The following is a 26,768-nucleotide window of genomic DNA, read 5'->3' on the forward strand; positions in this document are numbered from 1 at the left end:
TAAACCTAACCGTAACCCTGTCCCTGTGGCCAGGGTAAATGAAGAGGTAACATTGTGTCTTCATAGCCCATTTGTTTGTGTTAGGAGAAAATAATAGGATCACATTTGTTTTATATTCAAACTTGGGCTGACTAGGCTACCAAAATGATTAACTGGAATGAATTAATAAACACTATAGCTGACATAGACTGGGTAATCATTGTTATTAGGCTTATAGTTGCATAGGGCAAGCCTACACAATGCAAACCTGCATATGTTGGAACTGTCCTAACATAATCTAACTTTATGCTTTCGCCGTAAAGCCTTTTTGAAATCGGACAATGTGGTTACATTAAGGAGACGTGTATCTTTAAAATTGTTATTAGGCTTATAGTTGCATAGGGCAAGCCTACACAATGCAAACCTGCATAAAGCAAGCTCAGTCCTTTGAGTGCTATTGCCCAATCATGTTGCTTTCTCTCTGTCTGTGTATAGGTGACCCCCCTCCCAGTCCTTCTTTAACAAATAATTCATATGAACAAGTACAAGGTTGCTGCAATTGGACAGGGTTTTCATCCTCCCCGAGGCCTCCCCGAGGCCAGGAGTTTAAAAACATGTGACCTGATTAGAATTATTCTGGTCCCATCATAGCCCATATCTGGTTAGGTAACCAGATCAGGAAAAACTACTGGCCCCAGGAAAAAATAGTTTGCCCCACCACTCTGGAACCTGTGGTGCCACCTCTGGTTGAAGACAGAAGGACAGAATGGTTGACTCCACTCTGCTGTGTGGTTGTGTCTCTGTGAAAGGCTCACACCTTCCAATCAGAAGTGTCATGCTTCGATACTGACTCAGCGCACTGTAGCTGGAAATACGCTACTAATGACTAACTGTCACACTTAACCACCACTCAAGCAAAATATGCACACAGTGGAGCTACATCAGTTTTCTACATCATGTGCTGTGCTTCAATATGCTGTTGTTTGAGATGTCATCAACTCTGAAGGGAATCATGGCAGCCAGACATGATTGGGAGCACACATACTAAGACATAGGCATGCATGCATGTCCACACGTGTGTTGTGGTGCAGCAGTTTGGTGATGGGGGACAGGAGAGAAATGAGTGGGTCTATCCCTCTGACAGATGGCCCAGCAGAGGCACTGATCACTCTTTACTTTCCAACATGATGCACTGTTTAGTTTTATACGTTCTGCATTCTTATTCAAAATTAAAGTATCTGGTAGAGCATTAATTGTACTTAATTGTGTACTTATACACAAGCTGCCAAAATGCTACAGAAACAGGACACTTTTGGCTCAGACAAGGCTACTACTTAGATATGAAGCGATGCATTTAACATAGATTGTTATTAGTAATGCTCGGCTATGAAAAGCCAACTGACATTTACTCCTGAGATGTTGAACTGCTGCATTCTCAATAATCACTGTGGTTATTATTTGACCCTGCTGTACTCTTATAATTTCCTACCGGAACAGCCAGAAGAGGACTGGCCTCCCCTCGGAGCTTGGTTCCTCTCTAGGTTTCTTCCTAGGTTCCTGCCTTTCTAGGATTTTTTTTTTATAGCCACTGTGCTTCTGCATCTGCTTTGCTTGCTCTTTGGGGTTTCAGGCTGGGTATTTGTATAGCACTTTGTGACAACTGCTGATGTAAAAAGGGCTTTATAAAATTCATTTGATTGATTAACAATTTATTGATTGTTCACTGACAATAGATTTCGTGCTGGCCACATGTGGCACAACTGCCCTATTTCCTATGATAGACTATAGGTAGAGGGAATCAGAAGACTATTTTGTCTGAATGGGATACTTTTACAACTCTAGGATGGATGTATTCAATCGTCTTTTTCTTTTACCAAATGAGTTTGCTAATGTGGCTATTGGTAGTATTGATGGTAATAATCACAGTATAAATGACCATAGCAGAAGTGATGAAACTAAATGTCTGTTTTATGTGTTCGTCATTTAATAATTAGTTATATTAATTAATTAAAGTTAAATGAATAAATTACAATACATATTGTGTGCTTTGTGTGCAAATACAGGCACGCACACACAACCCTGTCTGTCTTTAATTTCCCACATTCCATTAGTCAGCTAGTTTATCTAGTGCTGAGGCCCTGAGCAAGCACTGTACAAATATAGAATTTGAAAAGAGGGGCCCAGTAGCATAGGAGGTATTGTAGTCTCACGTAGCCTTAACTCCAAAATCACATTGTTGTCACACCTCAAGCCTGGTTCTCCATGAGGCTAGACAGCCTGGTCTCATAGACTAGACGTAACATAGTAAACCTGCTTCTCTTTACTATGCTATGTCTACCCATGAGTCCAGGTTCGAGTAGAGGTATAGTAGCACTGTCTCTCAGAGTGTACTACCCTAACCCACCACACCCCCACTCTCCTGAGACCAAATAGAAAAATGAGTATTTGATTCTCACCATTTGCAATGTGGGAATAAACAGTGGAGCTGACCCAGCACTTTTGAGTTCATGAGCTCCTTTGCTACAGAATCCCAATCCCATGTAGTCTCCATCACTTTTGCAGTCTCTTTCAGCTGCAGCAGATAAGGCTACAGAGAGGCGGGCATTTTGAAGTCTGTGCTGCTTTGTGACTGGCTGAGGAGAGGAGCAGGAGTGTATTAAGCCCACTGAGACTGGTGTCTCTGCGACGGGGATCTGCCCCCAGCTACAACCATGCACTAAGCCTCTGCTACCACTTACACACAAAAAGTGTAAATCCCACTGGCACAGCTAGATTGTCGCTATGTGTTACTGTGTTTGAAGTGGTAAGTTAATGGCAGTGAATGTGCTTTCTATTCTCAATACTCAGCTAGAGGCATTTCTTTCCCATCGTCTTGACTTGTTTCCATGAATACCCATACAATCACATTTGTTGTTGGTGTAATCAAAAGTCTGAATTAATTAGCCTCCTACTTTACCAATCTGCTTTTTCTGCAATTCAGGGAACAGTATATTCACTGCATCACCACCATACCACCAGTATAATCACAACTACATGTACTGTAAGGTGGGAAGTAATATTTACCAGTAATAATACAATACACCTGACCTTGGTTGCACTTGAAGGCAGTATTGTGAAGCAGGTAAGGAAGGAGGTCCTGTCTTCCTCTGGAGTAAGTAAGATGTACTGACTGCCCTTATTAAGCCTATGCTCTCCACCTTTGTATCTGTACCAACAAATGTCACATAAAGGGCGGTAAATTTTAGGGGTCTGCCAGTGGATTCAGAGTAAATCACACAGCCCTCACAGCAATAAAGCAACACACACACGCATAGACGCGTGCACACGCTCACACACACACACACACACACACACACACACACACACACACACACACACACACACACACACACACACACACACACACACACACACACACACACACACACACACACACACACACACACAGAACACAGTATCCCTGTGACCATATCTGCAAAGGTGTAGTCAGGGGCAGATTGGCCATCTGGTAATTCTGGCAAATGCCAGATGGGCTGGACCATATTTTAAGTTGGGTGGGCTTGTTGAAATTGACACACACACAAAATATATATTTTTATATAAAAAATAAATGTTTACATGGCTTGCTCCCATATTTTCTGATAAGTTGAGGTCACACAAACTCATATTCAAAGTCAAACGTGGCATCAGCAAAAAGACCTGCTCCAACTCATTAGACAGCCAAGATCATGGATCCTTAAAAATGGCACCGGTGCCTATAAACGTACAAAGAACACATTCTACAATGTCGTCTCACTCAAAACGTCATGTTTTTTGGACAGATAAAAACATGACAGTTAAAGCATTATCCTCATGATTCCTGTACTGAAAGTGTCTGCCCTGCCCCTGTGCATGATTCCCTGGGGCTTGCTGCATTCTGATCATATAACATTTGAAAATGCAATTGCGGGAAAAGCAGTTTAGGAAGCTTCGTCCCCTTGTCCCTGTCGAAGAGAGGAGGGTCTCCGCTTTCTGTAGGTATAATGTTTATTTCTCAACTCTCAATATTTAGCTCAATAGCAACTATTTTACAACCAAGATATTTGATAAGGCTTTGCGATATGGAGTGGCGTGCATGCGAAATGTGCACCAGACATTGCTAGGGCATAGGCCTTCTCATGGGTAGAAGCCTTCAACTGCAACATTTTTTTAGGACATTCCATTTACTGTTGGATGAATACATGGCTACTAGCAGTGGGTATTCTATTTAGAATTTGCGATCAAGTTCATGTGTTTTGAGTTTCCTTTTTCTCAGGTATTGAACGCCAAATTAATTAGCCTATGATATTAGTGCACATAAAGATATAGGCCTATGTATGTAATTATTGAAGCCAACAAAATTATTTGACAGTGAAATATAGCAACTATAGTCTAACTGTCAACCCAAAATTCATGACAATCAATGGAATAGCTTGCACATCAAAATATCTTGAATCATGCATTCCTGCTTGGACATGTTAGATGAAACAACTTATTTCTTGAGTCTATTTATTACACTTCTTAATAAAGCACTATGAATTAATAAAGCACTTTGAAGCACTATGATTCAGTCAGGGAACACACATGACAGGCACTAATCTAACCCAAGTCGTTAGCTTGGCTTTTATAACGTACAAGGCGCAGGCAGGCAGGCAGGCAGGCAGGCAGGCAGACAGACAGACAGACAGACAGACAGACAGACAGACAGACAGACAGACAGACAGACAGACAGACAGACAGACAGACAGAACTAGAAGAAGCACAGAGTGACAGCAGAGAAGATGCTGAGACAGCACAACAGGGAGGCTCACCAAATGTCTAGGCCCAGTTACTGTATAGCGGTGAGTTGTATCTCTAGTGGTATTTTTACATATTGCATTTGTTTTAAACATAAGCTGATTAAAAAAGAGGAGGAGGACAATGTCTCGCCAGTCACTGGTACAGAAATGGTTGAGAAACGCTGTACTGTAATGCCAATAATGTGTGTCAGCACTACTGCCTGTGTCTAAGTGCGGGGATATGGTGTGTGTGTATGGCTGGTAGCCTGCTGGGGTGGGGGGGATAAAATGCAAGGGCTGAATTCTTGTCCCAGTATGCCCCTGGGTGCAGTAATGGAAAAACGTGATGGATGTCTCCAGAAAGCCCTGGCACACTCCCCTTGGCTCGAATCCAACTCCAAATACTTGTGTCCTGAGCTCAACGTACAACCTGATCTTTATGACAAATGGCTTTTTAGAGGGCCTTTTACAACCTTACTCCGTTTCTCCAAATAAAAACATGAATACTGAAATAAAATTAAATACAGTAATTTCATATCCAGTAAAACCGATTTCATCCTCATGAATGTTTTAGGCCAAACATGGCCCTATCTTGCTTGTTAGAACCTCATAAAGCTCTTTAAATCAGGGCTGTAAAAGCTCGTTATCTTCCTCCCGGCTGGAGGCCTCTCTCAGCCAGAACAGATCTCTGCCACCCTGACTCACAGCATGGATCACCCCCTGCCCAAAATAACAACTACTGCCCATCAGTTATCAGTTGTTAATGCTGCCTAACACATTTGTGTTTATCAATTTAGGGCTAATAGGGTTGTTCCTTCCTGTCGGTTCAGATCTTTCAGGATGGGCAGTGAACTGGGGTTATCCGGATGCCTCGCAAACAAGGACAAGAGTGTAGCTGCCAGAGTTGGTCTCTGATTTGAACGTAGAGGGGTGATGTAATGTTTATTGCTTCTTTAACCCCTGCTCTTACTTTATCCGGGAGACCAACTCTGACTAGTGATGCGTACAAGGTTTAACATCCCCTAACAGCTCAGATCTCTCTCTCTCTCTCTCTCTCTCTCTCTCTCTCTCTCTCTCTCTCTCTCTCTCTCTCTCTCTCTCTCTCTCTCTCTCTCTCTCTCTCTCTCTCTCTCTCTCTCTCTCTCTCTCTCTCTCTCTCTGTTCAATTCAAAGGGTTTTATTGGCAGTGTTGTAACGATGTGCAAATAGTTAAAATAAATAAACACCTTTTTGATTTGAACAATTTGCACATCGTTACAACACTGTTTATTTCACTTTTGTTTATTATCTATTTGATTTGCTTTGGCAATGTAAACACGTTTCCCATGCCAATAAAACCCTTTGAATTGAGTATGGATTGTATTTACAATGATGTTTGTTCTTCACTGGTTGTCTTTTTCATGTGGCAACAGGTCACAAATCTTGCTGCTGTGATGGCACACCGTGGTATTTCACCCAAAATTGGATTTGTTTTAGAATTCTTTGTGGGGTCTGTGTAATCTGAAGGAAATATGTGTCTCTAATATGGTCATACATTTGGCAGGAGGTTAGGAAGTGCAGCTCAGTTTCTATCTCATTTTGTGGGCAGTGTGCACATAGCCTGTCTTCTCTTGAGAGCCAGGTCTGCCTATGCCGGCCTCTCTCAATAGCAAGGCTATGCTCACTGAGTCTGTATATAGTCAAAGCTTAATTTTGGGTCAGTCACTGTGGTCAGTTATTCTGCCACTGTGTACTCTCTGTTTAGGGCCAAATGGCATTCTAGTTTACTCTGTTTTTTTGTTTTAAATCTTTCAAATGTATCAAGTAATTATCTTTTAGTTTTGGTTGGGTCTAATTGTGGTGTTGTCCTGGGGCTCTGTGGGGTGTGTTCGTGTTTGTGAACAGAGCCCCAGGACCAGCTTGCTTATGGGACTCTTCTCCAGGTTCATCTCTTTGTAGGTGAGATTGCTTCCTTTTAGGTGGTTGTGGTTATTTTCTGGATTTTGATCATTATCGGGTATCGGCCTAATTCTGCTCTGCATGCATTATTTGATGTTTTACTTTGTACATGGGATATTTTTTGCAGAATTCTGCATACAGAGTCTCAATTTGGTGTTTGTCCCATTTAGTGAATTCTTGGTTGGTGAGCGGACCCCAGACCTCACAACCAGAAAGGATAACGGGTTCTATAACTGGTTCAAGTATTTTTAGCCAGATCCTAATTGGTATGTTGAATTATAAGTCCCTTTGGATGGCGTAGAACGCCCTTCTTGTCTTGTCTCTCAGATCATTCAAAGCTTTGTGGAAGTTACCACAAGATCCTCTCTCTCTCCCTCTCTGTGAGTAAGACTGGAAAATCTCCATAATCGTTCTGCCCTTGTTCTGTGGGCACAGCTGGATTGCGAAAATGTTTTTCTGACACCACTTCTGTAAGTCAAAGATTAACTTAATCTTTTCAAATGGTTAGCACACAATGTACGTTTATACCCCCACTCAGCCTCCCTATCCACCTGCTCAAAACATTAAAGGAAATGCCATCACTAACTCAAAATGTCTAAGTGTAAACGACATCACGCTGCTTGCTCAGCGAGTACCACTGCCTCCTGATTCGGCTCATACCGATGCACAAACCAGGGACCTCTGACTCGCAAACACACGCATCTCACCGAGAAGTACCACCAAAACGCTAGCTAATTGGCAGCGCAAGTGGAGACACAAGATGTCTGAGTGGCAAACTTCAGATCCTAAACATGGTGGAACCCACCTTTTCACCTCACCTCTTACTCTCACCATAATTTTTACAAAGTCAAGTCAAGCAAAATATAAATGTTCTTCCAACGAATGGAGGTGTAGGACATGTGACTCTCATAGAGCCTTGAAGCAGTAGTCAATCATGATCAGATTAATTATTTAACAGAAAACCTCTTTCACCCCTGCCCACCCAAACAACCCCATAGGTCTTGTGTCATGCACCATAGGGTCAGCAAAACACATTAGTAACACCGACACACAACAGACCATGTGACTCAACAGTCAGACACCTACGGTCAACGACTGTCTTCTCCATTAATGTGGAGATAAGGAATTATCTTATGATGACACTTGAATGAGATTAGTCTCCCTTTGAAGACCGCTTGAAGACTGTTTGAAGTACTTGGGCAATTTGGAAGTTATACGATTAGGTGTGAAAATCATGTACCATTTAAAAAAATTGTACTGTATGCATGGTTTTAAGACAACTCTCTGATGACTTGTTCAACTTGCTTCAAATTCACTAAGCAAAGACACTTGTCTAAAGGAGAGGACCAAGGTGCAGCGTGTGTGTAGTTCCACATTTTATTTACTCTGTGAAACTATGCAATACATCAAATAACTGAAATGAAAAAACAACAAACTGTGACGCAGAGGAGAAACAAACACTACTCAAAATAATCACTCACAAAACCCAGGAAGAAAACCCCCTACTTAAGTATGATCTCCAATTAGAGACAACAAGGAGCAGCTGCCTCTAATTGGAGATCATCCCAAACAAACCAACATAGAAATACAAAAACTAGAACCTAAGAACATAGAAATAGAACACATAGAAATAAACCCCCCTGTCACGCCCTGACCTACTCTACCATAGAAAATAACAGCTTAACATGGTCAGGACGTGACAACACTAGCTATTTGGAGTGAGTCTTGTTTACAGTACTCCCAATAGACTGAGAGCATCCTTAAATTATACTATGGTGTTTGCTTCCAGCAAACTGACTAGTGACATTTAACAAATATAATATCTCTCAGTGAGTGTAAAGTGCGAAAAAGGGATTGTATGAATTCAATTTTTTTTGGCAAGCATAATTTCTACATGATGGGAGCTGCGCGAGGCATACAGTTGTATATTAAAGATCTGCCAGCTTTTGATAGGTGAAAACATATGGGTGGAAGTTACATGAATGTCTTTTAGTAGGCTAGAACCGACACAGCCGTTTGAAATCCATAAACGAGAGTGAACAAGGAGGGGACACCTTTTTGGATTGGAATGCAGCCCCAGAGTCACCTCCTCACATCTTCTCTTGTCCAAGTGGATCAGTTTGGCCCATGTGAGAGTGATAATGACAGACAGGCTGGCCGCTCCAGTGGCCCCGTGCAGGGTGAGAGGGAGGGAGGGTGATGGAATGGTGAGTTGGGGAAGTGACTGCCCGCCAAGCCTGTGAGACTCTGTGCCTGCGCCTGCGGGGCAGTGGGTCCTGGAGGGAGTCCAGATGGACTATAAAAGGAGCTTCCCTTAATTCAGTTAGACACCAGTTGGTCTGAGGGGAACGGTCTGAGGGGGTGGAGGAGAATGCTGTGGAGAACGCAGGGTTTAGCCTGAGGTAAAAGAGAGAGAGAGAGGCTTGGAGGAGAGGCCTGGCAAAGAGACTACTAACTTCAGGTTGGTTTGAGGATGTATGCTCAGTTTCAGCTACTATATGAGCAAGGACAGAAATGGATGTGACGATCGAGCTATCTGTAACGGAAACTCTATTCTCCTGGTCAGATTGGGTGGCGGTGGTGGTGGGTGGGTGGGGGGGGGGGTGCTCTTACACATTGAAATGACAGCTGTTAATGGCATATAGTGTAGGTGAGCATGTTATTTTCTGTATTTTCCTGTTCCAAGAAGTGAAATAGGCGAAGGCTGGTGTTTCAGATTGGGACAAAAACTGAATAACATAAGGAGGTTAAAATGTAATCACAAATTCATAGTGCTCACAAACTCCATCCATGAGCACCGAAAGGATGTACCTCAACATTCCCTCTCTAGCCTCATTTGTTTCAATGCCAGACAGCTGACTCCTATTCTCCACTGATTCTCTTCCACTCTAAACCCTTACTTCCACTCCAACAATGCAGCCTATGGGAGCAGCCTGCTTCTTCCTGAAGCTATTGGGCCATAATGGCTGAGAGTTGCCTTGGAGCAGCAGAGGTGTATAGAGAAACACCTCTGACTACAATCATTACCACAGACCTGTGTGGGGCAACTCTGGACAAGCACAGAGGCCTCGAATTGTTCTGCTTTCCACCTGGCACTGGCAGTCTACATAACTGAAGTCCCTGAGGCTTTTTTAGAAAGTTGAATAGTCCGGCCTTCCATTGCCAAAATAACTAATTTTGACAGCCATGTTCCCCCTAAGGACTGCAAGAGCAAATGATTGCAGACAATTGCTACTGTGCATTGTTTAATTTAAAGTAGAATGAAAATTGATATTAAATAACTTGCTATGCTGCTCTTTCCTGGGCTGACACGTTTACCTGCAACGGTACACTCTAATAATAATCACACCCCAATACTCTATAAGAAATAAACAAGGGTACTAAATCCAGTGTCAACTTGTACATGTATAGTGAAAAGCAATAAAAGGCCATTTCAATCTAAGATGAAGCCTTTCTCTGTAGCATCCATTCACATATCCCATCCATGCAAATCACAGAGCCAGACAACTATCGCTGTTTCCACCTGTCAACCTGGCAGCCTGTCATTACTACTTTGCAGGTTCTGACTGCTGTGGCTGTTACTGGGGACTCACACAACAGTGGATAAGAGAGGAGGGTAGCTATAACACAGCACAACATCTACAATCAAACTGAGCTGTCATTACAGCGCCCCACTGATTATACTTTTGTATGCCTTGACTCCAACTTATATTGGATTGACAGCAGTGGATGTCCATAGTGCTACCCCCAAGCAGGTAGAGCCTGTGATTTGCTGGCCCTGGTCAGCTGACTGCGTTCCCTGGATCTCCATAGTGTCGCTTTCTCAGTGCATGGCATTTGCTTTGTGTATGCTAGAACAACTTTGAGCTTCCAGATTTTTACAATATAGAACCCCAAAAATGTATATAATCTAAGAGAGCAGGCTAAATGTTTAGCTAACCCATGTATTATCTTAAACATCAACTACTATGACTAATAAAATACCAAAGACTGTATTACTGTGTCCTGACAAAGTGACTGGTGGATTTCAAGACGTTAAGCATCAGAACACAGAGCAGATTGGCTACAGTATTCCTCCACTAGTTAGCCCTCCTCCAACAGAGAGTGAGAGGGAAGAAGGGAACAGCCTCCCATCCTCTGTCATCCCAGCTTTAATAGCCCATCGCCAGGGAGAGCACAATCCGCATGCAGCAAGCCGTTACAATGCGCTAGGATAATCGGCATAGAACTCCCATATTCTTCATTACAATCCAGTTGACAAGATCCATACCTCACTGTAAATGGCCCATCCAAAACCATTACCATGGGCTTGTATAAATATTTTACAAGTGTGAACAAGCGGAATCGCACTGGGCCGTGCCAGATGAATTGCCGCAATAAATATGAATTTCCTTTTGCACCGGTGTTATCCTTTAATACATATCTCAGAAGGTAAATTGGCTTCAGCAATCGCAATCCATTAAGCCTTTTGCATCAACAATTCTACATTTGCCACCAAGTTCACCCACTGTGGGAGGAACGTGATTTGTAGGACAATAGAGGTATGGCTTGTTTTTGTCTGCTTTAAAAAAAAAATCTAATTCTATACAGGCATAATGGATTTGGTTATCGGAGCACAGAAACCTCACTCAGCTATTATCTAACACTTTGTCCACTCTGGTGGAAAGAATCTCCTGAGGAATGATTCATGTGATTAACTATGCCCTGCTTTTGCATCCTCAGGCATCCTAAAACTGATCCAACACTGTACGCCACACAAAAATGAATGTTTTGCATAATCTTTTCTCTAATATTTTTATGTGATTGACCTGAAGGATTACTGTACAGATGAAATTATATTTTCTGATGGCTTATTCCTTTGTACAGCCTTAGTCCACCTTTGTTGCATATCATTAATACTGCAGCTCACCATTGTTCGCCACAGGCCTCCCATTCATTAATACACCTTTTAATTGTGAAAGCAATTACTGGGAGTTTGGCTTTGTAATCTGTTGAATTTCAATGGCCTTTTATTACGGGATCAGTCCTCACACCTTACAATTTTCTCAAATGTACTCGCTGCTAATGTATAGTGACGGGGTTACATACAAGCAGAAAGTCTCTCAGGTGCTTGTTTATCAGAAAAGGTTGGAGTACATAATAGTAGGAATGTAGGAATACAACAGGGGAGGTTATTTTACCCACGCTAGGCTACCTTATTCCGCTAAACTAAACGCCCACCTCGGCTCCTGCAGAGTTCACACACACTGTACAGTATGTGGAGTAGTGCGACTTCCTGATGTTGTGACAGAGCGGGTTGGTGCTGAGTGCTGCTAAGCCCCCTCTTTCCCTTCCTGACAATTTGAACGCAGCATGGCGATGTCTCCAGAGATCAGCCTTCACACTTTTCACTCCTGCGTGGGAGAGGCAAGGCTGTGCTTAAAGGAATCTGCAGAAATGCAGCTCTCTCGCTGCGTTTCGGTGAGGAGGACTGGAAGGGGATGGAATAGTTCTGCTGCTGACAAAGCCCTGTTCCGTTTAGAACATGTGTTTGATATGAAACGGCACAGCATCACAACGTAACATGTGGCATTCACCTGTTACTGACTCCTGACAGGTTCGTCTGAAGTGGAGTCTGTTGTAGGACCTGACTGACTACATGTACTTCTACACCTGCGTTGCTTGCTGTTTGGGGTTTTAGGCTGGGTTTCTGTACAGCACTTTGTGACATCAGCTGATGTAAGAAGGGCTTTATAAATACATTTGATTGAAATAAATTTCATGTACATTGTTCATAGTTTAGTTAAAAAACTACAAATGCATATGTTCATTGTTACAGAAGTAATGTTAACATCTGGACTGAGACTGATAGGCTAGCTAAGTGATAGTTAGCTAAAAGGTACGAGACCTAAACGGTGTAACTTGTTAAAGCTTATTAAACCTCGTTAAAGATATACTACATGACCAAAATTATGTGGACACCTGCTTGTCGAAAATCTAATTCCAAAACCAAGGGCATTAATATGGAGTTGGTCCCCCCTTTGTTGCTTTAACAGCCTGCACTCTTCTGGGAGGGCTTTCCACTAGATGTTGGAACATTGCTGTGGGGACTTGCTTCCATTCAGCCACAAGAGCAGTAGTGAGGTTGAGCACTGATATTGGGCGATTAGGCCTGGCTCGCAGTCGGCTCTGTGCAGGCCAGTCAAATTCTTCCACACCGACAAACAATTTCTGTATGGATCTCGTTTTGTGAACAGGGGCATTGTCATGCTTAAACAGGAAAGGGCCTTCCCCAAACTGTTGCCACAGAGCTGGAAGCACTGAATCGTCTAGAGTGTTGTTTCATGCCGTAGCATTAAGATTTCCATTCACTGGAACTAAGGGGCCTACCCCGAACCATGAAAAACAGCCCCAGACCATTATTCCTCCTCCACTAAACATTACAATTGGCACTATGCATTGAAGCAGGTAGTGTTCTCCTTGCATCTGCCGAACCCAGATTTGTCTGTTGGACTGCCAGATGGTGAAGTGTGATTCATCACTCCAGAGAATGTGTTTCCACCGCTCCAGAGTCCAATGGCGGCAATCTTTACACCGCTCCAGCCTACGCTTGGCATTGCGCATGGTGATCTTAGGCTTGTGTGAGGCTGCTTGGCCAAGGAAACCCATTTCATGAAGCTCCCAACGATCAGTTCTTGTGCTGACGTTGCTTCCAGAGGCAGTTTGGAACTCAGTAGTGAGTGTTGCAACCGAGGACAGACAATTTTTACGCGCTACATATTTCAGCACTTGGTGGTCTCCTTCTGTGAGCTTGTGTGAACTAGCATTTCACGGCTGAGCCGTTGTTGCTCCCAGATGTTTCCACTTCACAATAACAGCACTTACAATTGACCGGGGCAGCTCTAACAGGGCAGAAATTTCACAAACTAACTTGTTGGAAAGGTGGCATCCTATGACGGTGCCATGTTGACAGTCACTGAGCTCTTTCGTAAGGCCCTTCTACTGACAATGTTTGTCTAAGGAGATTGCATGGCTTTGTGCTCGATTTTATACACCTGTCAGCAACGGTTGTGGCTGAAATAAGAGAAGCCACAAATCTGAAGGGGTGTCCCCATACTTTTGTATATATAGTGTATGACAAGTGATCATTAGCCTCCTACATCTGTCAGAAAGTGTCACCTGTGTGGAACTGTTTTGCTTTATGCTATTTAAAGCTATTCTTCCAGACACAAACGGATGGTAGTGATAAAATGATGAATAGTTTCTAATGTAGATATGGATTACAAGGCGACTGAGGGCTCAAATGACAGTGAGAGGTGGAGTCCCCATGTGGTAGGAGTTCAGCGGTGCACTAACAACTGACCCATAGGATTTCAGCAAGCGTAGTGAGCTCACCCTTGAATCTCAACACCTACTCTATAGATACCAATTGACCCAGGTGATTTATACTTTTGCCTTTCTCCATTATGGGAAGATGTATGAATTACACAATTGAAGGCCTTTATGCATTCAAGCACAACTTTTTATGCGTTCATAACGTGAAATCAAATATGCAGGTTTTATTCCTCAGAATGGAAATTGCACTGTGCTATAGATCAGCATTGGTGTCAATTCCATTTAAATTCCAGCCAAATGTTTCTGCATTGAAAAGAATTTGAATTAGAATTTTGGTGTACTTCCTGAATTTGCTGGAATTTAAATGGAATTGACCCCAACCCTGCTATAAATGTATCTCCTGTAGTGCATACGATGCTGCAGTACATGAAATCAGATCTCATAAAGATACATTGGCAGATAATATGTTTTCCCTCTATGCTGGTCCAGGGCAGAATTAAATTGAATTGAAATTCAATCTGTGGATGAGGATCGTCTTTACGAGGTCTAATACTGTACATATTGATAGTATCTACAGTACATCACTAGGGCCAAGCTTCCTGCCAGCCAGGACCTCTATACTAGGCTGTGTCAGAAGAATGCCTCATAAATTGTCAAAGACTCCAGCCACCCAAGTCATAGACTGTTCTCTCTGCTACGGCAAGAGGTACCGGAGTGCCAAGTCAAGGTCCAAAAGGCTCCTTAACAGTTTCTACCCCCAAACCATAAGACTGCTGAACAGTTCATCAAATGGCTACTCGGACTATTTGCATTGACCCCTTTATTTTATTATTATTTAAAAAATGTTGTTTGAACTGACTCTCTTGCACTGGCTCTATGCACACACTGGATTCTAACCACACACTCACACATACTACACTGACACTCCAACACACACACGGACACACACACAAAACACACACACACATGCATATTGATGCCACGCACGCACGCACGCACACACACACACACACACACACACACACACACACACACACACACACACACACACACACACACACACACACACACACACACACACACACACACACACACACACACACACACACACACACACACACACACACACACACACACACACACAGTACGCTGCTGCTACTCTCTGTTTAGTATCTATGTATAGTCACTTTACCCCAACCTACATGTACATATTACCTCAATTACTTTGACTAATCCATACCCCTGCACATTGACGCCATACCAGTTTGTATATAGCCTCATTAGTGTTATTTTATTGTGTTGCTATTTTTCCTTTAGCTTATTTAGCAAATTTTTCTTAATTACTTTTTAAAAACTTTGCATTGTTGGTTAAGGGCTCTTAAGTAGGGCGTCAGGTAGCCTAGTGATTAGAGTGTTGGACAAGTAACCGAAAGGTTGCAGATCAAATCGCCGAGCTGACAAGGTAAAATAACTCTGTCGTTCTGCCCGTAAACAAGGCAGGTTAACCTACCTTTCCTAGGCCGTCATTGAAAATAAGAATTTGTTCTTATCTGACTTGCCTAGTTAAATAAAAGGTTAAAAAAATAAAGAACAGTAAGCATTTCACGGTAAGGTGACCTGTTGTATTCGGCGCATGTGACAAATACAATTTGATTTGATTATCCAGAAGTGCTGAGTCTACCTTAGAGCAATACCAAAAAGTGTGTCTCAACAGCCCAGCCTTGAGTTTACCTCAGCAATTTATCAGTCTGAATATGTTACTCTGTGTCCAAAACAATGGGAGCAGAGTATTTAGTATTTATTAGGATCCCCATTAAGGCAGCAGCTACTCTTCCTGGATTCCAAGCAGCATGAAAACAATTACATCACTGCAAAACACAACAACATTCAAAATAAAACAATACATCATACAATAAATACTTTATTACATTATTACTCTCTTATTACAAATGTACGATATAAAATCCACAATACCACAACATTGCAATGTGTGTGTGTAGAGTGTGTGTGTGCGTATGCGTGTGTGTTTGTGTCTCTGTGTTCTGCCGTGAGGTATATTTTTATTGTTTTTTTTAAATCAGATTTTACTGCTCGCTTGAGTTACTTGATGTGGAAGAGAGTTCCAGGTAGTCATGGCTCTATGTAGTACTGCGCATTTCCCAGAGTCTGTTCTGGACATTGGGACTGTCAAGAGACCCCTGGTGGCATGTCTTGTGTGGGGTATGTATGCATTTCTGAGCTGTATGTTAGCTGTTTGAACAGACAGCTTAGTGCTTTCAACATGTCAATACCGCTTACAAACGCAAGTAGTGATGCAGTCAATCTTTCCTCTACTTTGAGCCGGGACAGATTGAAGTGCATGTTATTGATATTGGCCCTCTGTGTACATCTAAAGGCCTGTCGTTATGGGCCAACTCTAATTTGTTCTAATTTGTTCTTCTTTGTGACACTTGACCATATAACTGGGCAGTAGTCCAGGTAGGGCTGGGCGGTATACCGTATTTTACTATATACCGGTATTGATGCACGGACCAGTTTGGGTTTTTACTTTACCTTCTATAACGGTATTTGAATGTTTGGTATGTTAGATGTGATACGCCATGTGTAACATCCATTTGTATAGTTTACTCTGCTACTTGAGTCATCCCTCTCCGCTCTCTCTCTCGCCATGACGCTTTCCAAACAGACCTAGTCCCACCCCCTGTCACTCAAGGAGCGCATTTGTTGTTGCTTGACCACGAGACACTTTCGTTCAGTCTGCCTGGTCAATGCAGCACATGCAACAATATTGATGACAACAATGTTGTTTCCACTTTGATCTTAACATAAATCCACAAGCGTCCTATAATTACAATATTAGTTTGTGTTTCTTACATCCGAAAACAGCTAGTTTGTATTTTCTTAGCAAGTTAAGCTAAATTGTGTTAAGCACTAATGCTAAACGCTACTAGCTAATAAAAGTACTGAGTCACATCAAACGTACAGTTGAATTCGGAAGTTTACATACGCCTTAGCCAAATACATTTAAACTCAGTTTTTTTTTTTACAATTCCTGACATTTAATTAAAGGTCAGTAAGGATCATCACTTTATTTTAACAATGTAACGCCCTGGCCATAGAGAGGGGTTTTTGTTCTTTATTTTGGTTAGGCCAGGGTGTTACATTGGGTGGGCGTTCTATGTTCCTTTCTCTATGTTTTTGTATTTCTTTGTTTTGGGCCGTGTGTGGCTCCCAATCAGGCACAGCTGAAGCTCGTTGTTGCTGATTGGGAGTCACACATAAGGAGCATGTTTTCCTTTGGGTTTTGTGGGTAATTGTTTCTGTTAGTGTTTTGCACCTGACAGGACTGTTTGGCTGTCGGTTTTCTTATTTTTGTGTAGTGTTCTCTTTTGTTCTAATAAAAAATTATGATGAACACTAACTCCGCTGCACCTTGGTCTACTCTCTCTCCCGACGGCCGTTACAAAGAAGGTGAAATGTCAGAATAATAGTAGAGAGAATTATTTATTTCAGCTTTTATTTATTTCATCACATTCCCAGTAGGTCAGAAATTGACATACACTCAATTAGTATTTGGTAGCATTGCCTTTAAATTGTTTAACTTAGGTCAAACGTTTCGGGTAGCCTTCCACAAGCTTCCCACAATAATTTGGGTGAATTTTGGCCCATTCCACCTGACAGAGCTGGTGTAACGGAGTCAGGTTTGTAGGCCTCCTGGCTCGCACATGCTTTTTCAGTTCTGCCCACAAATTTTCTATGGGATTGAGGTCAGGGCTTTGTGATGGCCACTCCAATACCTTGACTTTGTTGTCCTTAAGCCATTTTGCCACAACTTTGGAAGTATGCTTGGGGTCATTGTCCATTTGGAAGACCCATTTGCAACCATGACTGATGGCTTGAGATGTTGCTTGAATATATGCAAATAATTTTCCTCCCTCATGATGCCATCTATTTTGTGAAGTGCACCAGTCCTTCCTGCAGCAAATCATCCCCACAACATGATGCTGCCACCCCTGTGCTTCACAGTTGGTATGGTGTTCTTCAGCTTGCAAGCGTCCCCCTTTTTCCTCCAAACATAACGATGGTCATTATGGCCAAACAGTTCTATTTTTGTTTCATCAGACCAGAGGACATTTCTCAAAAAAGTACAATCTTTGTCCCCATGTGCAGTTGCAAACCGTAGTCTGGCTATTTTATGGCGGTTTTGGAGCAGTGGCTTCTTCCTTGCTGAGCGGCCTTTCAGGTTATGTCGATATAGGACTCGTTTTACTGTGGATATTGATACTTTTGTACCTGTTTCCTCCAGCATCTTCACAGGGTCCTTTGCTGTTGTTCTGGGATTGATTTGCACTTCTTGCACCAAAGTACGTTCATCTCTAGGAGACAGAACGCGTCTCCTTCCTGAGCGGTATGACGGCTGCGTGGTCCCATGGTGTTTATACTTACGTACTATTGTTTGTACAGATGAACGTGGTACCTTCAGGCATTTGGAAATTGCTCCCAATGATGAACCAGACTTGTGGAGGTCCACAATTTTTTTCTGAGGTCTTGGCTGATTTCTTTTGATTTTCCCATGACGTCAAGCAAAGAGGCACTGAGTTTGAAAGTAGGCCTTGAAATACATCCACAGGTACACCTCCAATTGACTGAAATTATGTAAATTAATCAGAAACTTCTAAAGCCATGACATAATTTTCTGGATTTTTCCAAGCTGTTTAAAGGCACAGTCAACTTAGTGTATGTAAACTTCCGACTTCAACTGTAGCTAGCTAATACAGCCTGATACCAGTGCTGGTGGAGGCTTAAATCAGGATGTCGTTTGTGCAACGGTATCTTCTAAATCAAAGAGGAATAGGCAAAGCATGAATATGTTGACTACATGAATAAAGACTTAATGTAGTCAAAGATTATAGGGTCCCCTAGGAAACAATGAACATCACTTTGGTTCATATCCTGTCACAGTAACTCGTCCATGGCATTTTCATTCGTTGTTCTGTCAAACAACACTGTATTCAAAGTAACCACTATTATTTATTTTCTAACTATAGAATTAGAATAAACATTATTTTTCCACGATTCCAAAAGTTCACCTAAGTGTTTTGATCTAAATCTCAATTGCAAAATGTGGTTAAAAATAAGGCCTAGTTCTTTTGCCCATATTGTGCCAGTTTGGAAATGATCTCAAATGAGGGTAGGAAATGCAGAACTTGATTGAAATGCAGGAATTTATTTTAGGTTGAGGTTGAATTTAAAGTATAAAATGGAGAAAGACCCACTGAAATAATTTAGAATATATGTGTTGCCTCCATAGGGTCATGCACTACTCATAAAGCGAATGTAGAACTTTTATTAATCAAAATCATCAAATACCGTCAAAAAATTGAAAAATACCATCATATAACATTTTGGCCATACTGCCCAGCCCTAAGTCCAGGTGTGCTAAAACTAAGGTCTGCAGGATTTGCTTAGTTGATTGTAATATCAAGAAAGCAGAGCAGCGCGTTATCACAGCCAGACCAAGGCGCCAGTCTAGTGGTTAGTGTTGGGCCAGTAACCGAAAAGTTGCTGGATCGAATCCCAGAGCTGACACGGTAAAAATCTGTCTTTCTTCCCCTGAACAAGGCAGTTAACCCATTGTTCCCCAGTAGGCTGTCATTGTAAATAAGAATATGTTCTTAACTGACTTGCCTAGTTAAATATAAAATAAATAAATAAATAAACTCTCCCCATCTTAGCTACCGTTGCATCAATATGTTTTGACCATGTCAGTTTACAATCTAGGGTTACACCAAGCAGTTTAGTCTCCTCAACTTTTTGAACTGCCACATTATTTATTAAAATATTTAGATGAGTTTTGGGGTTTAGTGAAAGATTTGTCCAAAATACAATGCTTTTAGTTTTTGACATACAATATTTAGGACTAGTTTATTACTTACCAACATTTCTGGAACTAATTGCAGCTTTTTGTTAAGTGTTGCTGTGTGATTTCACTTGCTGTGGTACACTCTTAGAAAAAAACGGTGGTATCTAGAACCAAAAAGGGTTGTTTGGCCCTTTGAAGAACCCATTTTGGTTCCAGGCAGAACCCTTTTGGAATGCTTTTTTTCTAAGAGTGTAGCTGATGTGTATAATGTTGAGTCATCAGTGTACGTAGACACACAGGCTTTACTCAATACTACTGGTAGGTCATTAGTAAAAACAATTAATGTAAGGGTCCAAGAGGAGTGCTGGAGATGAAAGGAAGGGTGTTTAATATGGAAGGAGAGAGAGACAGAGGGTGAAAACATTCCCTATTCAAACAGAATACATGTGGTTTTACCTTGGCTTCTGGTTGGCACATTATACTGTGAATGTTCCAACAAATAGAATGTGCCAAGCAGCGAGCTATTATTTTCACAAACAAAAAGTAAATGTTAAAGCATATCAATTCTGTTCCCTACTGTGATCACCACTTCTTGGCCACATCACCTGAGAATACACAGATCTACAGTAGTAGAGTAAAACTATCAGCAGTTTGAAGCCATATTCCTGAAGCAGATAAGGGGTCTAATCAGTAAAAGGCTCCTTGGAGTTGTAGTAAGATTTGCCTTGGCAGGCGCAAAGTTATCCAAGGATCCCAACAGGCTAGTTCCAGAAGGAGACAGATGCTCCTATCCTCTTAGAAATCTGGATTTTGTCCTGCTTTGATGGAGAGATTAAGTCATGACCACAGTCTCAGTGGAACCTTTGAGGATGATGAAAGTCCAAACCAGGAGTGTCTGGTTTTGTAAGGTTCCTGTCTCTCACTGTGGTACTCATGGCAGCCTTGGTGAGCCAAAGGCCTTGGCAGGATCAGCCTGGCCTGCCAGTGAACTGCACTGCTGGAAAACTCTGAGCTCAACTGAGGCCCTGTATTTAGTATTAGATGATCTGTGGGGACAGTGTATGGAGGAGGAGAAGGGGAGAGGCTGTGACAGTTTGAGCTGTAGGGGGCTGTTGGGTCAGTGGAAGCCCAGTTCATGCTTAGTTGGGAAAAGGAGAATAAGGGTGAATAATATAACTGCTTAAACTGCTGGGTCCACTTGCCATGGTGGACACTAATAATACACCCTCTGCTGTTGGCTGAATGGATTTGGACTTTTGCAGGCTACAGCAAGGATTGCCAGTTTAATTTGGGCATTAACTTACATTCTCTCTCCAATGACCACTCTTGTGAATCTGTCACCGGTCTCAAACTAATCTTTTTTGCTTTAAAGGGGCAATCTGCAATTGCTACATCCATTGTTGGACTTATAAATGAATGATATGTACCCATTGATTATTGAATAATATAACTTATAAATGTCTCATGAGCTTAGTTCAACTGTTGTACCCCATCAGAACCCAAAATATAAGCTTGCTTTACTACAATGTTTGTAGACAATGAAAACAAACACACCATGCCTCAAAACATGGTTAAAACTATAATGTTCATATCATAGATGGCCAGTCATTGCATCTATAGCTCTGTCTATGAATTTGAGAGTGGTTATATCTTCAGCCCCATCACTCAGCTTTTTACCAAAACAGGGGTGGGGAGTTCGCTTTGTTATTTTTTGAACTGCTGTAAGTTTCTTTCAACCCTTTTGTCACCCCAGAAGGCTAATTTATGTTCCAAAATCCAAACAAGATACAATTAATTGAAAACACTTCTCGGCAGATGATGACGTTATTATTTAACCTCTGTGTTAAAAACTGTGAGGAATAAAAGTTACACAGCGATTCAAGAGGAATCTGTGGCTAAAGCTATTAAAGCGATGAAAGAGCCATTTGGAAGGGGATGTAATGGAGAGGATGGTGAGATAATGGCAGAGCTCTCTACTCGGCACAATCTGTCCCTCACGTTTCATCTCACAATGACAAAGTTCACAGAGATAGCAGATGGCCCACCCTCGACTCCAGGATCAATACAGAAAAGGACATGATATATTAAATGACTTTTAAGAAAATGATACCCATGGAGTTTCCTGGGCTGAACTCAATTAAAATCCCTGTAGCCAGACACTTCAAATGGCCGAGCATTGAGACCTGGTGGGTTTTGATGCTTTTTTGTCATCTTCCCCCAAAACAAGGCAGAAATGCAACATATTTAGTCAGTTATTATAGTTTTGTGTTTTTATATTCGTTGTTTATTTCTATTAGTTTCACACTTATAATTTGACATTCAGTTTAGGTTCAGTTAGTTTTCAGATCCACTTTACTAGATTGTATTTAGTTTATGTTTTATCAAAACAATTCTATTTCATGTTTATAATATTTAGTTTCAGTTTTAGTATTAATGACAGAAAGTACGTAGCCTATGAATGGGAGGCCAGGAGCCATTTATGTGTTGTATCGTTTTGTGTTTTTGGGATGTCACGTTTTGTGTTTTTGGTATGTCACTTCCTGCCACTGTGAGGCTGTAATGCATAATGTGATGGGTCAGATCATAGGTTAGGTTTTGTTAAAGGTAGATACCTCAAGATGACGTATCTGCACAAAGTAAAAACCAAAGCAATAGACAACTAGAACACCAAAGGGGCCGACCAATTGGATTGCGGTCTGCTTATCCTAAGGTCTACTGTATGTCCACGCCCCTGCAGAAATCCTTCATTTTAAGCTAGAGATATCAGGGTTTTTTTGCAATGGATGCGTCTCAATTTCCCCCATCCGCCTATGTCGCACTTCCGCATCTGCAGTGAAAGGTGACAGAGCTAGAGCGGTGTTTGTCAGACCATGAGAAAATCCGTCTTCTTACAAAATCGTCTGTAGCGTCCGAACGGTTTAGGCTACACACTAGTATGACCCCTCTGTGGAAAGGTGAGACTCTCTCGAATATGTACATGCTGGTTGTGTTGCTCTAGGATGCCCACCCACATCACATACCAGTTGAAAACATTTATGGAAGTATATATGGAGAGTTTAGTGCCAAAAATAAACGTTTAAATACATTTATTTATTTTTTTTTGGGGGGGGGGGGGTCTATCTGTTGTACCAAGTAGTGAATCTGTTATGCAATGCATTTGCATGGGATAATAGCTGAAAGGCCCCCAAAAAAAATTCATGTATAAAACATTTTGGGGATATTTCAAGTGGTCTTAAAATGTAAAAATCAAATAGTAAAATAATTATTGGTATGACCTTCTTAAAACAATACCATATAGCTTAGTAGAACCCCTCCCCCAGGTTAGACAGGGCTTAGACTCTTAAGGGTTAAGTGTGCAGCGTCCATCATTGTCGGCTCAATAACCCCATTTTTTTACTCAACATCCTTATCAGGAAATACATTTAAAAAATGGAAATCAGCTCTTGTGCTGTCACTTCATAAGAGAGGGGATAGTAGAGATTTTAATCATTATCACTCCATTTCAAGGCTTCCTTGTCTAGCTAAGATTCTTGAATCCTTGGTAAATGTACAACTTTGCTCTGTATTTTGAATGTAAAGGGCGTAAAGGGCGTTGGCCTGGGCGTAGCACTATTACAGCAACCACTTAGTTGTTAAAGATCTTGTCAATACTTTAGATATTAAAATGAAATGTGCTGCTTTGTTCGCTGCTTTGTTTGTGGACCTGTCAAAAGCTTTTGATACTGTTGATCATGCTATTTTTTTGAATAAGTTGTCCTCGATAGGCCTGATCTCTGACGCCTGTTCATGGTTATCTTAGTGACAGAACTCAGGCCATCATGTTTCATGGGGTTAAGAAACTAAGATTGAAAGTGGGCTTTTTTTTTTTACAGAAACAGATATTGTGTCTCTCTAGTCAGCAGGAAGCAGATTGTGCAGTCAACCTGTCTACCTGTTCTTGATTATGGTGATACTATTTATCAACGTGCAGCTGCACAGAGCAAATTTTCCATCACCTGTAGGTAGGTAGGACTGAGGTATGAACAGATCGTTTTTAGTAAGCGGTTGGGAACACAATATATGGTCATGTAGGTTTCTCACTTATGGGTGGCACAAATTGGGATATGGGGGATGGTAATGGGCAGGGTAGATGTACATTAAAGTACTGTAGTTTATAATATAGTAATTACTGTATTGTTTTTGCGGTCTGTAGTATACTGTAGTGTTTACTATATTATTCTAAAGTATACTACAACATTCTATAGTAAGTACCACGCATTACATTTTAGTCATTTAGCAGATGCTCTAATTCAGAGTGACTTACAGGAGCAATAAGTGCATTGCTCAAGGGCACATTGACAGATTTTTCACCTAGTTAGCTCAGGGATTTGAACCAGCAACCTCTTGGTTGACTATCTGCAGCCCACATGATCAAGGTATACTGCAGTTTATAGTATAGTATTCTACAGTATACTATAGTTTAGTACAGAATTCTATAGTATGTACTGTAGTATTTTATAGTAAACTGTAGTCTTTTTTAATGTGGGTGCTGAGGCTACTAGGCTGTATCACTGAGGTTAGTGGAAGAGCCAATACATCAATAGACCTGGTATTGTGAGAGGCAGTATGACCTTAGCAGACATACTCCAATGAAAGAAACATATAAGTTACTTTCAAAATGTTTTTGAACTTTCTTTGTATCTCACTGTACAGTACACACACCCACACACTGTGCACACACTAATGAAAGGAAATAGACAGCTATTAAGAAGGAATGTCAGATTTTTCAAGGACCTTTTTCCTCTGCTTCTCTGTTATGCAGGTTAGCGCTTTTCCTCATTAATCTTGTTCTGGAGGCAGCTCTGCCCCGAAGGCAGAAATTATGTAATTGGTTGACTCAATGGTGAGGGTGGAGCTTACAGAAGGCATTTGATCACTTTATCATAAAGGCAGGAAATATCTGCTTTGATAGGATTGCACTAGCCTACCTAATATGTTCTTTAGGGGGAGTTTAGGTGTGATGAATAGAGAGACCATTCACAGTTAGAGACAGATTCTTCAGAAACTGGCAATGAGATGATTTTATTAATGTGTTTTGTTTCTCCTAATCATGGCATAATTAAGCAATATGGCACAAGGGGGTGTGGTATATGGCCAATATACCACGGCTAAGGGCTGTTCTTATGTACGACACATCGTGGAGTGCCTGGACACAGCCCTTAGCCGTGGTATATTGGCCATATACCACAAACCCCTGAGGTGCCTTATTGCTATTATAAACTGGTTACCAACGTAATAAATATTTTGTCATACCCTTGGTATATGGTCTGATATACCACGGCTGTTAGCCAATCAGCATTCAGGGCTCGAAACGACCCAGTTTATAAATGAGCATATTGTCTGTAGAGCATCAGTGGGGACCCATAGTCAGTGTTTCTATTATAGCAGACGTCCTGTACATGTAGTCAGGGCCATCAAACTGAGAAAGATTACTGATGGGACTTTTCAAATATAGCACAGGCTGTGCTCTCTTGATAATTGAGAACAGACAATGCCCTGTAATGTCCATGTTTAGCCAATCTGAAATCACTTCAAGTAAAAGCTCTAATATAAATGTAGACCTGAATCCACAGAAACAATTGGCTGCAATAAAAGTCACTATTTCTGGAGGTTGAGTTTAGTTCTAATGGGAGGATTAAGGAAACATTCTTACTTGGATCAGACAAGATGGAGTCGGTCTTAGGCAGGAACTGGTCGCAGCGTATACCCTGGTAGCCTTCTCTACACCTGTGAATAAAAATACATTTCAGTCAACACATTGGGAACTTGGGGTGAAGCAGGTTTAGAACATTGAGAAATGTGTGCAAAAAAGTGGTTAGGGGCTATGGTACATGGCTGGCAATAAAATATCCTGTTTCATGATACAATTAATGTTCACTCTATTTTATCTGTGTCAGGTGGCCAGGAGCATCACAAAGGAAATATGCATGGAATCAATCTCTTCCTTCTCTATTTGCTCACTCTTTCTCTCTTTCTCGCTTTCTCTCTCTCTTTCTGTCTTTCTCTCTTGCTCTTTGACTTCTCAGAAGCTCTCAGCCCTAATCCCTGTGCCAGACAGTTAGGAACATACGATAGAACCGTGTCCTCAGGACCAACCACTGAAGCACACACAGCATTCATATATGACCTTTCCACACAGAGCACAGAAACATGTTATCATTCAAATCATTGTGTGTTCACTCCGATTCCTTGAGAGAGACACAATAAAACTGCAGTGTGTTTCAAATGGGCCCTGCAGGTTTCTTAGCAAGCAGGTTAATCAAGACTCAATACCAAACAGCATCATTGCTTTCTCCGGTGAACGCATGAGAATGGTTACAAGAATCAGTGTCCTTTGATTGTATAATACACTATCTGGACCCCCGTTCAAATGAGTGGATTCGGCTATTTCAGACACACCCATTGCTGATAAGTATGTAAAAGCAGAGCACAGAAACTGCATATAATGCTAAGAGGCTTACACTAGGCCTAGGTTTGTCATACTGTATCAAAGCTTGAACTGTCCTCCAAAGGCTCAGAGCTTGTTTAAACACAGCTTCTTTTGTCTAGGGGTTTTAGGTGCTAAAGCTTAATTTTCAATCATTAGGCGGGCCTGCTTTTTTACACATATTCATGCATGAAACTCATGCATTGATAGGTATGAGCTTTGCTGGAAAATGTGCCCACACCATGACTCAGTAATGCTCAATTCATTAATATTTCTTTAAAGCTAAATGTAAATTAAGTCAGGGTTGCGGCCCGATAACATTTATTATATGAGTCACATTTGTTCAGCATTAAACATTTCCCATACTCCAGGAGCCAGATGGAAGGAGCCTGTTAATATTCTCAGTCCACTT

At 41.5% G+C, this 26,768-nt stretch overlaps 1 protein-coding gene across 2 annotated transcripts in view; it reads right to left on the reverse strand.

Moving 5' to 3' along the window:
• Positions 1-26,768, reverse strand: part of nrg3a (neuregulin 3a) — a 394,622-nt gene that overhangs the window by 59,020 nt on the left and 308,834 nt on the right. For both annotated transcript variants that reach the window (XM_014154879.3, XM_014154878.3), the window contains exon 3: positions 25,583-25,656. In XM_014154879.3, the coding sequence (XP_014010354.3) occupies positions 25,583-25,656 (74 nt within the window). The remainder of the gene's footprint in view (positions 1-25,582; positions 25,657-26,768) is intronic.

The sequence above is a fragment of the Salmo salar genome, chromosome 18 (assembly GCF_965601325.2).
Source record: "Salmo salar chromosome 18, fSalSal1, whole genome shotgun sequence".
Taxonomy (NCBI): Eukaryota; Metazoa; Chordata; class Actinopteri; order Salmoniformes; family Salmonidae; genus Salmo; species Salmo salar.